We start from the raw sequence: 11323 nt of genomic DNA, 5'->3' as shown, positions 1-11323 counted from the left end.
CGAGCCTCTCAAGCTCTGAATCAAGCTTTTCAATTTTTGTTTTTCTGTAAATCAGTAGTTTTATCTGCACAGTTATGATTAAGAAACTACATTGTGAATGTCGTCTGCTTGGCTAATCTTCTGTTTTAAGGAAAAGAGAAAGCAATCCTGCATGATGAATGGGCCACCAAGAGCGAAGTCAGCAAAACTGAGCAGTAAGTGGGAAAAAGATAATCCCAGCAATGAGCAATTGCAACTCTGACTCATTGACCACCCACTCAAAAGGGACTCCAGACTCAAATGGAAGCAAGAATTGCACCTGTGGACACAACTAGCCGAGCCACAACTAGCAGAGAGACACAACCAGCAAACACGAGGTTGAGCACTAATTAATAGCAAGGTTATGTAATTTGTAACTAATGAATGCTGATGCCTTTGTTTGTTGAAATTTATAAATACGGTAAAGTTTTGATTACTGGGGAGCCAGCATTTTGTGTGTTACCACCCAGCTCCCTGCTTGGAGCAAACTAGAATAAAAAGTAGAAATATCTCGCCTCATTGTGTGAATTGATGCTGCACAGGTAACAAGCCTGCGTTCAGGACACGGGCTAAAGGGAAGGAGCTTCCCTGAGTGTGGCATTACTTAGCTGAAACATGGCATGAAAGTGAGGATCCCCTATGGTGACCTAAAGATGCATCCCTCCAGTTGCCACCATGAGGCCGAGGGTACCCCACCAGTGCCAGAGCAGACACAGCTGATAACCCAGCTCCACTGGAATGGTACTGCTTTTCTAAGTCCTGGAAGTATCAGGCTGTTTGGGAATCCTGGCCTTGTTATCACACTCATGGCAGCCTTGGTTTAGTGTTGACAGAGGTTGATTTCTGCTTTTGCCTCCAGGTGCTGGGAAAATATTTCAAGTAGCATTTTTCACAGAGTCCCAGAATTGGGCAGATTGGAAGGGACTAGAGTGGATCTGTTCCAATCTCCCTGCTCATGCAGTGTTATCCCAGAGTACATGGATTGTGTCCAGGTGGGTTTTGGATATCTCCAGGGAGGGACACTCCACAACCTCTCTGGGCAATTTGTTCCAGGGCTCAGTCACTCTCACATTAAGAACTTTCTCATATTCTGATGGAACTTCCTGTGCATCACTTTCTGCCTTTTATCCCTTATCCTATTGCTCGGCACTCCAGAGAAGAGCCTGGAAACATCCTCTTGGCACTCCCCTCCCACTCCCCTTTAAATATTTTTAAACATTGATGAGGCCCCCTTTCAGCTGTCTCTTCACCCTCTGGTGGTACGCGTTGTCCTTTAGTATAAAAACATCATTTCAGGCCTAAGAGTGAAGGATAATATTTCTCTCAAAAACGCAGAATGAAAACCAGGGTTGAATACCCTTTGTGGGGAAAAAAAAAAAATTAAAACTCCACACGTTTTATAGCTGAGAGCAAAGCACTTCTGCAGCGCCGAGCTCAGTCTGCGTTACTCAAGCGACTTCCATAGGCGCATTTACCCTCACCAGCCGCGCGGGCAAGCGGTTCCCGGGCCCGCGAGGTCCTGACGGTGGAATGACGGTTCGGATGCCGGGGCTCGGATTTTGGCCGGCCGTGCGCGGGCCCGCAGCGGGCAGGTGTCCCCTGAGCCCCGCGGCTGCCGGGGGGCGTTGGAGCCGCCGTCCCGCAGCGGTTACGGGCTCCGGTACCGGCCCGGCGCCTCCGCCGAACCGGGAGGAGGAGTCCGCCCGCTCTGCCCGCTGAGGGGAGCGCCGGGGAGCGCCCCACTGCCCGCCCTGTGAGGAGACAGCTCCGGCCAGGTCGGTGGGGGTCTTCGCCCGCCTCTCTCTGCCAAAGCTGCTGAGGCAGCTCAGCTTTTCAGGCTGTGTTCTTAATTAATACTCGGGAATCCTCCACTTCTCCGTCCCTCTCATTCTCCTTCGGCCCTAAGAAGATGCATGCTGGAAGCCAGATCTGCTTTCCTTGAATGACCAGTTCCTGTAGAGAAGGTTTAGGGCATCCTGGAGGAAAGGAAAGGAGGTTTTGACATGAAAGCGTGTTAGTTATTCCATCAGGAGAAGGGGGCAGACAGAGCTCACACTGGTTTTGGAAAGTGTGAGAATCTCACCTGAGATTCTTGAGTATAGATTTTGAAGGTAGATCTTCAGGTATCTTGAGTATAAATTTTGGAGAGCCAGGGGCGATGCCGGGATAGAATGAAGCCTTTGTGGGTGTTTGAAAGAGTGCTGTGAGAGCCCCGCCTCTCTCATCTTGTGCTTCAGGGGAAGGTATCAGCTAAAAGCGAACCAAAGGCAGGGAAACTAGCATCCAACCTATTCCACTTGAGTGGAATAATCAAGGAGGTAAGCATCACTGCTAACATTGTAGATGACCAGGCCAGTCATAGAAACAGGAAGAAAAATAAATAAATACGATAATTTGGAGTTTTTCTTTTGGTTTTTTTTTTGGTGTGGTTTTTTTGTTTGTTTTTTTTTGTTTTGTTTTGTTTTTTTTTTTTTTTTTTTTTGTTTTGTGGCTTTCCTAAATTTGTTTCTTTGGTGGTACATTTACTTCAAGAAAGAGATTAACACTTTCAGTAGCAGGTGGTTGCATCCCTAAAACAATGGAACATCAGCCAATTTGTCACCTATTATATGGGCAAGAATAAAGAGCTAGTAATGTACTACCAGGTGTTGCTTTTCATGTCAGCCTCACCTTTGATTTTTTATTTCCCACATCAGGTAATAATGTCTAAGAGAATATATAACACTGTTACAGCAGTGGTAGGCTGCCCTTAGGCATCATCTTAACTACTAAGGAATTCTTGATAGTTATCTTGATCCTTATTGAAATAGTACACTGAGCAGAATAGCAATTTCTGTGTATGCAAGTCTTTTCTAAGTTGCTGAATTTGGGTATATATTTTAGAAACAAAAATTTAAATAAGTCATTTGTGTTTGAAACCATTTCTATTTCTCAGTAATTAGATATGCACTGAAATTATTTATATTGTAAAATATATTTGTTTTATAGAGAGGCATTCACTCCACAAAACACATGTGTATGCAAAATTGTTTTTAAAAAATGTCTCAATCTTCATCTTGACGTTTGTAACCTATCATAAAAATGTATTTAATGTCTGGCATTTTAAAAACTGGAAGAGGATATGGTGAGACTATAAATTTATATACCTGGAAAGTCAGTTTTGAGATGCTCCTGCCTTCTGCAAAAGGTAGACTTGAAATGTTTGGATTGTTAGAAACATAATCTTTTCTTTTCAAATTTCAGATTTTAGAATGGCGGGAGCACAAAAAAATACTAAAAGAGGTTCAGGCAGTGCAGATGATGTACCTTCTGTTTCAATCCACCGATTAGCGAGCCTTTCCTCTTCGTCTCGTTCTCTTGGAAGTCGAAGTCAAAGTTTTTCTAAGATTTACCGCCCTAGTGGCGTTCCGAGCGTGCAAACTCACAAAGCAAAAAAGGTTATAAGTTTCTGGTTATTTCCTCAGATTATTAAATTCAGTTTATATTAATAATTAGTTTAAATCTTTTATTTATTGATTTTATTTTTGTTTAGACTCGGTTCTTTTGCTAAATTATTTCTGGCAAAAAGTATTTTTTTCCATGTTTGTAATATTTTAAAATTTTAAAGTAATAGAGGTTAGAGGCAGGAGATATTAGCTGAATAATTTACATAGAAGCAAAGCTGTGCTCACCTTAGTTCCTGCAAATATTTACCCACCCTAGATACTTTATTTTAAATTGATGTTTTAACCTTTCTGTATTAATTTAATAAATTGAAATTTTGATTGTGAACAAGGAAGCCAGTTAATGTCACGTAAAAATCTTAAAATCTAACTGTAATATTCTCAATGTTTGTTTTTCCTTGAAAAATCCTCAGATTTGACTTCACATCTTATAATAATACTTAATAATTTGTTCTTCTGTTAGCCTCTGAAAATTTAGGTATTTGTAAAATTAGGACATTTTGTAGCTGTAAATACAAGACAGTAGATTTCAACATTTGCTGCAAGTTAAGTAGCAGGTCATTGTTGTGATTACTTTGTGTATTTTTAGCTTGAAAGTCTTGCTTAATGTTTTAGATTCAATATGAAAAAGCAAGAGAAGATCGAAGAGCAAAAATTAATGCTTCATATAAATACATATTTGACGTTCTCAGTGCCAGGGTAGGCTTAGACTTAGCAACTGTGGAGGAAATGATATTGGACGTCCCTTCGGTGAGTCTGTTCTGTATTCTTATTGATTTAAATTATTAGTAAAAATATGTAGCAGATTACCCCTTTGATAGAAAATGTTATCCATCATTTTTATTGTTCCTGCCAGAAAATGTGATTACTAAGGCACACAATCAATCTAAAAGGACACCTGACTAAATCTTTCAGCTGGGTTTCCCAGCAGATTTGCAAATATCTCCATTTTTGATTGTAGCTTTTTCATCTTTCTTACCTCAAGGAAAATATAAATGCCGCTGTTATTTAGATCAAAGGGTTTATTTTCACATCTAGCAGTTCCAAACAGTTTCATCCATCTGAGACTGACTTTATTATGTTCTAATTATGATAATTTTGTTTGTTAGGCAAGTTCTCAATGAAATTTCTAAGATAGTGCAAAAGTGTGTAACTTATGAGAGCATTTTGAAAATTATCATGTTGTTAGTAGTAAGAAAGATTAATCATGCACCATTTAAATACTATAGAAATATTTGGAAGACCCACTAAGAAATTTCACTTTTGAGCGCTTTATTTATGTTTGTATGTTTAAAAGGTTTGCAGAGTGTATAGATCTTAAATCTGTGGAACTTCTGAAAGCTTTCATTATTTTTAAGTATAAAATGTTGTCTTTCATGATGTTTCAAAATGATTAAACAAACAGGAGGAAACAGTTAAACTGTACTTTTAATAGATTATCAAAACTCAGTACAGCTGTTGTGAAAAGATACGACTCAACTTCTCTGATTACATTTTTGTTATTTGTTATTTGATTGTTGTCGCACCTCATTGATGTTATTTTTGTCTGTTAAGAGAGATTTGACTTAGCATTTCAGCCAGACAATATCTCCTTTGATAAAACAAATCAATTCTTAGAACTTCAGTTTTACAGTTACAAGCCAAATGTAGCCTTACTCCAAATTTGCTTGGGTTTTGTTTGCTTATTGATACTTTTATATAATAAAATCTACTTTGCCTCATTTGTTTGGTTTTTTGTGCTTACACAACATAGAGGTGTGCTAAGTATTGTCCCTTTTTTATGTTTGTTAAATGATATATTTTTAAATCATTCTGATTTAATGTGAAACTGCTGTTCTACACCAAGTTTGACTAATCCCAGCACTTGAGAAATTGAGAAATTTTGGGTTCTTGATGGGGTTTTTTTGTATTTGGTTTTGGTTTGGGTTTTTCTGTTTGTTTACTTTTGTTTTGTTTGGGTTTGGTTGGCTGTCACCAGGACCATCTGAAAAATTATTGTGGTTGAATATTTTCCTGCTCCCAGTTTTAGTTTATTTATAAACTGTTTAGGCTGTTGGGGCTGTGTCAACATTGTCTCTCACCAAATTGTCATTTAATAAATTCCCATAAACATATGTCTTTGATATCCATGACTTATGTTTTGCCCTTTAAAGTGTTAGCCTGCATATATATTCACACAGTGGGTGTGAGAACCACATGGACTTGAAACAGCAGATTGATTCTTTGCAGAATCAGCAGCTGTGGGAACTGCCCACATCTTACCTTCTGTGTAGAGTCATACAAGCCCCAAAGTTACTGTTTCTCCTCCTCTTCCTCATCTTACCTTCTGTGTAGAGTCATACAAGCCCCAAAGTTACTGTTTCTCCTCCTCTTCCTCATCTTACCTTCTGTGTAGAGTCATACAAGCCCCAAAGTTACTGTTTGTCCTCCTCTTCTTCACAAGCTGGAGTGCTTCTTGTAGTAGTGAACGTTTCCCTGCTTTTTGTCACTGTGCTTTCAGCACTTTAACAATTTTCTCTTTCACTGTATTGGGATGGGTCTTTTTAATTTATTTTTCTCTGTTTTAACCTTGTTAACACTAATGCTGTTAACAAAAGTGAAATGCACTTCTAAAGCTGGCTTGCTTTTTCTTCTTTTATTTTCATGCAATGTTGTCTTCTCACAAGAGTGGCTTCAAGTTCTGTCAGCCTGGGTGTCACTCATTTTCCCATCATTGTTCTGATTCAGCTTTAATATTTGTTTATTTGGGGAGGAAAAAAACATGCTCATAAGAAATATACCACAACTAGAAGTGTATCCTTTGTCCCTGAACAGATGATGCATCTCCACACATGCTTGCTAAACTTCTGACCTTTTCTTTTGATGAGGAGGAAGCCGCTACCGTGGCTGAGCCCTTCAGTTGGACGATTCTATATTCTCACAATATTTGGGGATAAACATTTGAGTGTAAACAGTGCCAACAAAACTTTAAACAGTAGCATGGTCATATTATTTTTGCACACCTTTAAGGCACATAAAAATATTTTGAGTAACATGTATTCACTCTTTGTTTTAACAGTTCGATGCCTTTGATTCCTTTTTTGCCAAGGGAGGAAAAAAATCATTGAAAATTTTTTATCAGGAGGGAGATCCACGAGGAATAGGTAAATATTTAGCAATAGTAATAGTATGTAATAGATGTAACAGTGCATTCTATTGTTCATTTCATTTGAGGTTTCTCAGAATAAAATCTGCTTTTGCTTGTTCAGAATTTTGCAAGCTTTTGCTTGGAAGACTGAAAATTCATATTTTAAATGCTTGCTTAAAGTCAAATTGTTTAGGCAAAAAAAAAAAATCTCAATTTTGGCCATTCCTGGAAGAAAGACTATAAAGTGTTATCCTGAAATACTGAATTGGTTGTGACTTTTTCATACATGAATTTTGCCTGCAGCTCATTAGAAAGCACTTTCCTAAAACCTGTCTCTGAAATTTCATTTATTATAAATATTTGAAATTTCTCACGTTTTACATGTGTGGTAGAGAATTAGAACATAATGTCCGAAATCCCTAATGATTCACTAATTACTGCAAATAATGTTCTGTTACTTATTTATATTGAGCTATCAAATTGCATCGGAATATATCCACAAAGGACCTGAGGCCATCTCGAAATCACTCTTTTCTCACTTAGACCTGACGTCTTTTTGGTAGGATAAATAGAAATACAGTACCTTAATCACCAACAAATTGTTTCAGAACTATGGGCCTGAGCAAATTCTCTTTTCAGTGCAATACACTGTACCCAAATAGGTTTGTAAGATACACATTATACGTTTGGTGTAGTTTTCTAATGGTGTGATTAATTACAGTTAGAAATTATACTGGTTTTTGTTCCCTGACAAAAGAAGAAAATAAATTATTTATATGTTCAATTTTATTTCCTTACATTGATTTTAAGCATTTTATAATACCCTCATTTTTAAAAAGAGTCATACCTATGAAATTCCTTTTCAGAGTGTGGTCGGGTAATTCCAGATGTTGAAAAAGGACGCAAAATGTTTCAATTTTATTTGGAGAGGACACCAGACAAAATTCTAGGACTATGCCTATATTTCGTTCGCTATAAGAATGACACATCCATAAGTGATAAAACTATACACGAGGTACTCTCTCATTTTTATAAAAAACTAAAAGCTTTAAAAGCAGTTATTTTTTGTTTCATTATTTTTTTCACAGTTGTCACATAACTAAAGTTACTGGTAACTTTTTTGCTCTCCATTTTGGGTAAACAAAAAATTGCTGAATTGCTTCAGCAAATACTTGTGAATTTAGTGTCTTACAGGATCCTTGTTAAAGAAATATGTATTAATTTCTCATTCTCCTTAGTAGCGGTCAAAGCTGCTAAGGATATTTTAATTGTGATCAAAATTCCTAAGCTACAAAGAAACACTGAGAAGACTTTATTGCAAGTACCAGGAGGCAAAAAGTTTACCTGTACCTTTTTATGTGTTTTGATAAATAAAATACAAAACAAACATTTATGCTGTATAAATTATGTGGCATGAGATCTTCTGCTTTACAAGACAAATTCTTATATAAGTGTGGGCTTCATTATTGTTCATAGCTACATGTCTTAGTATTTGGGCAGTGCTTTAAGGGACTGCAAATTGATAACAAATAGTTTCACATATGTATCTTGTAATTAGTATTATTTCAAATTCTTCAGACAGAAAATCCATTATTAGTTTATATTCTTTATATTTCATATTAAAATATTCCATTCCTTTTGAGACCCAAGCAGGTGAAGGAGAAAAAACACTATAATGAGTAAGATACAAGTTCTGTCTTTATCAAGAGCCTCAGTATTGGTCATAAATATCATTTTTCCATCAAATATCTTCCCAAATAATTCCAAATGCTGAAGGGATAAGGAAAGGAAATTTATGTTCTAGTAACTTTGTTACATGATGTATGTTAATACTTGCTTATTTTAAGGACATTTTAAATACTGGAATATTAGAAATAGTCGTACCTTGTAAAGCTTTGTTTTGGAGAGTAGGTAAAAATTTAACTTGATTCAAGATAATATATATTTAGTCAGACAATTGCTTCTTATATAATTTCAGATGAGGACATTGAGAGAATTTTTTGCTACTTACAGTTCATTAATTAGTAGCTAATTGTGGTTGTGGGCATTTTTCTAGCATTTCAAAATTTCCAAACTCTATGTGATAGATAAATAACGAATGTAACAAAAGCATAACTAGACAGCTTTTTAAAACTGTATTAAATAATTATTCACTTCCCTTTTTTATTGAAAGTACTATCTTACAGGCACGATGTAGGTGTGTAATATAATGATTTTCTCTCCTTAAATTAAAGTTTTGTTTCGCGTATTGGAGTGCTTTTATAAAAATACATAGAACTTATAATACTGTTTCTAGTGTAAGTTACTGCTTTGATAACAATATTTTTACGCTGCAGGAAGTTTCCTTTGGTGTTTTGGATGCCACTGATGGACTCCTACCTGGTATTAAAGATTTACTAGAAAAGGTTTTTCTCCCTGCTATCCTTGAAACAAGTAATTGGGGTGATTTAGGTGAGTCCAAAGAGGATACAAAGGACAAGCAGAAGTTTGTGGAAACAATTAAGAAATACATTTCATTTATAGGAGGTAAGCATTGCATTTAGGAAAAAAACTAGAGGAATTTTGCTTAAGGATTTCTATTTAAAGACAGTAGTGTATAGATCAGGAACTTATTACATTCTGCAAGGAAAAATAAAATTATCCATTACTTGCATAATATATACATGGGTGGATTATTTTCTTAAGCAAATAGTGACACATTGCTTTTAAGGAATACCACTGCATTTAAAATCAGATATTTCTGCTTTATGTGAGTGCAGTAAATTGCTATTATATCAAAATGAGACTAGCTGCAGATGTACATTTTCAAATTTAAATTGCTTTGACTGGTGGAAATTTATTTTAAAGTCTAAATTGGTTTGATATTGTAATTGCCTTTTTCTCAGGTGCTGCAGAATGCATTGAAGGAACAGTTGAGTTGAAAAAAGTAGATCACATTAATTTTTCTGAACTCCAGACCTTTGATAAAATAACTGCAGCTGCTGACAGTCATGACACAGTTACCCAGCTAGAGGAAGTACTTATGATATGGTATAAACAAATTGAACATGTAAGTTGCTGTTTTAACACATCAATTCAGCACGAATATGGATGAATATTTATAAATTATATGTGAGACTTGCCTGAAGTTTGCCAAAGGCTTCAGCTGCATCTCCACCCAAATTAAGAGAAGCGCTCTGCTTCTATGCACAAGAGAAGTTAAGTAGATAGTCCTCATGTCTAGGAATTTACAGTCTAGTGAGAATAGGAGTTTCTGAGCACTTAATTCATAAATAGTAAGAAGAGAACAGAGAGTTGCAGGACTAATAACACTGATGAGGACCACATATGTATATAGAGCATATCTAACTGTACATTACCTGTTAAGTTTCTTCTGTCACTTGTGGCGGGAAGTACTGCTCTTAGAAAGATTTTTGGGCAGGCCCAGCAGGGCGTATTTTATCCAGTGTAAGTTTTGCATGGTAAGGTCTCAGTTATCAAAGTCTGAGACTTCCATGAAAAAGAGAGAATCCTTTGTCAAAATATGAATCTGTGTAGGCAGGGACATACTCTATTTATAAGGCATACTATAGTTATTGTGTTTAGCTCATAAGAATAAAAATGTTAAAGACACAAAAAAAGAGCTGACTGCACATTTATCAACATACAAATGGATACATTTATGACTGATATCTAATAACTTTTATTAAACTAGTTCTTGAAGTTCTGGACAAGTGAAATTACATTTGGTGCATTTCAATCCACAGGTTCTGGTTAAAGGCTTATCTATATACACTGATATTCACCCAGGGTATGACAGCAATTTGTATTAATTGCCTTATTTTCAGTTTAAAAATATGATTAAGTGCAATTCAGACTTAGAAAGCTTTTCCAAATGGGAACCATTTTCATGTGTCAGTAACTGCAAGCTTGTTCCTTTCTAAGTTTCCTCAAGAGTATTTTTTCTCTATAATGACTTGTCTATTTCCTGTAATAGGCATTTGATTTTTTTTTTTCAATTGGGTTGCAGGTTCTGACTGAGAGCAAACAGCTAAGGAGAGAAGCTAAGGATTCAGGTCCACTGATGGAACTGGAGAACTGGAAATACATGTCTGCTAAATTGAACTTTATTATTGAACAGATCAAAGGACAAAACTGTAAAGCTGTTATCAATGTTCTGAAAGTTGCACACTCTAAAATACTAAAGGTAATAATTTTTTTCTTTTTTATGCTTTTTTTTTTACTATAAAGTTGGTTGTTTGTTAGTTAGTTTGTTTGTTTTTATTTCATCTAAGAGAAATTTGCCAAGGAGAATTAGAAAAGGAAAATTTAGATGTGTTGCTGGTGTACTGAATGTATCAAGACAAAGAACAAGACATTTCAGGAATGCAGCCAAAAATGAACATAAAATACATCATATGTGTAATAAATACAATAAGTTAACTGTTATTGCCTGCTTTGGCGCTGCCTCTTAAAAATTCATTTACCAAAGTTTACTTCTGGCAAGTGAGTGCAAGTTAAAGAAATAGTTCACTATGTATGAAGTTTTTCACAGTACTCTTTTCCCACTAGTCATGGCAAGAATTAGATGGCAAAATCACAGATGCAGCAAACGAATCAAAGGATAATGTGAGATACCTAAGCACACTTGAAAAAGTTTGTCAGCCCCTTTATACCACTGATGTTGTAAGTATGACTTTTGCCATTCTTTATGCATAGTTTAGGTATTTACATAGAAATCCCAGAGCAGAATAAA

At 36.1% G+C, this 11323-nt stretch overlaps 1 protein-coding gene across 1 annotated transcript in view; it reads left to right on the top strand.

Annotated features, from left to right (window-relative positions):
* The first annotated feature begins 3269 nt into the window (after nucleotides 1–3269).
* DNAH8 (dynein axonemal heavy chain 8) overlaps nucleotides 3270–11323 on the top strand; it is a 114859-nt gene continuing 106805 nt past the window's right edge. The window contains exons 1-8 of the mRNA XM_058020273.1: nucleotides 3270–3455; nucleotides 4077–4211; nucleotides 6520–6604; nucleotides 7455–7603; nucleotides 8925–9114; nucleotides 9474–9637; nucleotides 10598–10774; nucleotides 11140–11253. Of these exons, the coding sequence (XP_057876256.1) occupies nucleotides 3270–3455; nucleotides 4077–4211; nucleotides 6520–6604; nucleotides 7455–7603; nucleotides 8925–9114; nucleotides 9474–9637; nucleotides 10598–10774; nucleotides 11140–11253 (1200 nt within the window). The remainder of the gene's footprint in view (nucleotides 3456–4076; nucleotides 4212–6519; nucleotides 6605–7454; nucleotides 7604–8924; nucleotides 9115–9473; nucleotides 9638–10597; nucleotides 10775–11139; nucleotides 11254–11323) is intronic.

This window comes from Melospiza georgiana, chromosome 3 (assembly GCF_028018845.1).
Source record: "Melospiza georgiana isolate bMelGeo1 chromosome 3, bMelGeo1.pri, whole genome shotgun sequence".
NCBI classification, from domain to species: Eukaryota; Metazoa; Chordata; class Aves; order Passeriformes; family Passerellidae; genus Melospiza; species Melospiza georgiana.
This window is presented reverse-complemented; position numbering and strand designations above follow the sequence as displayed.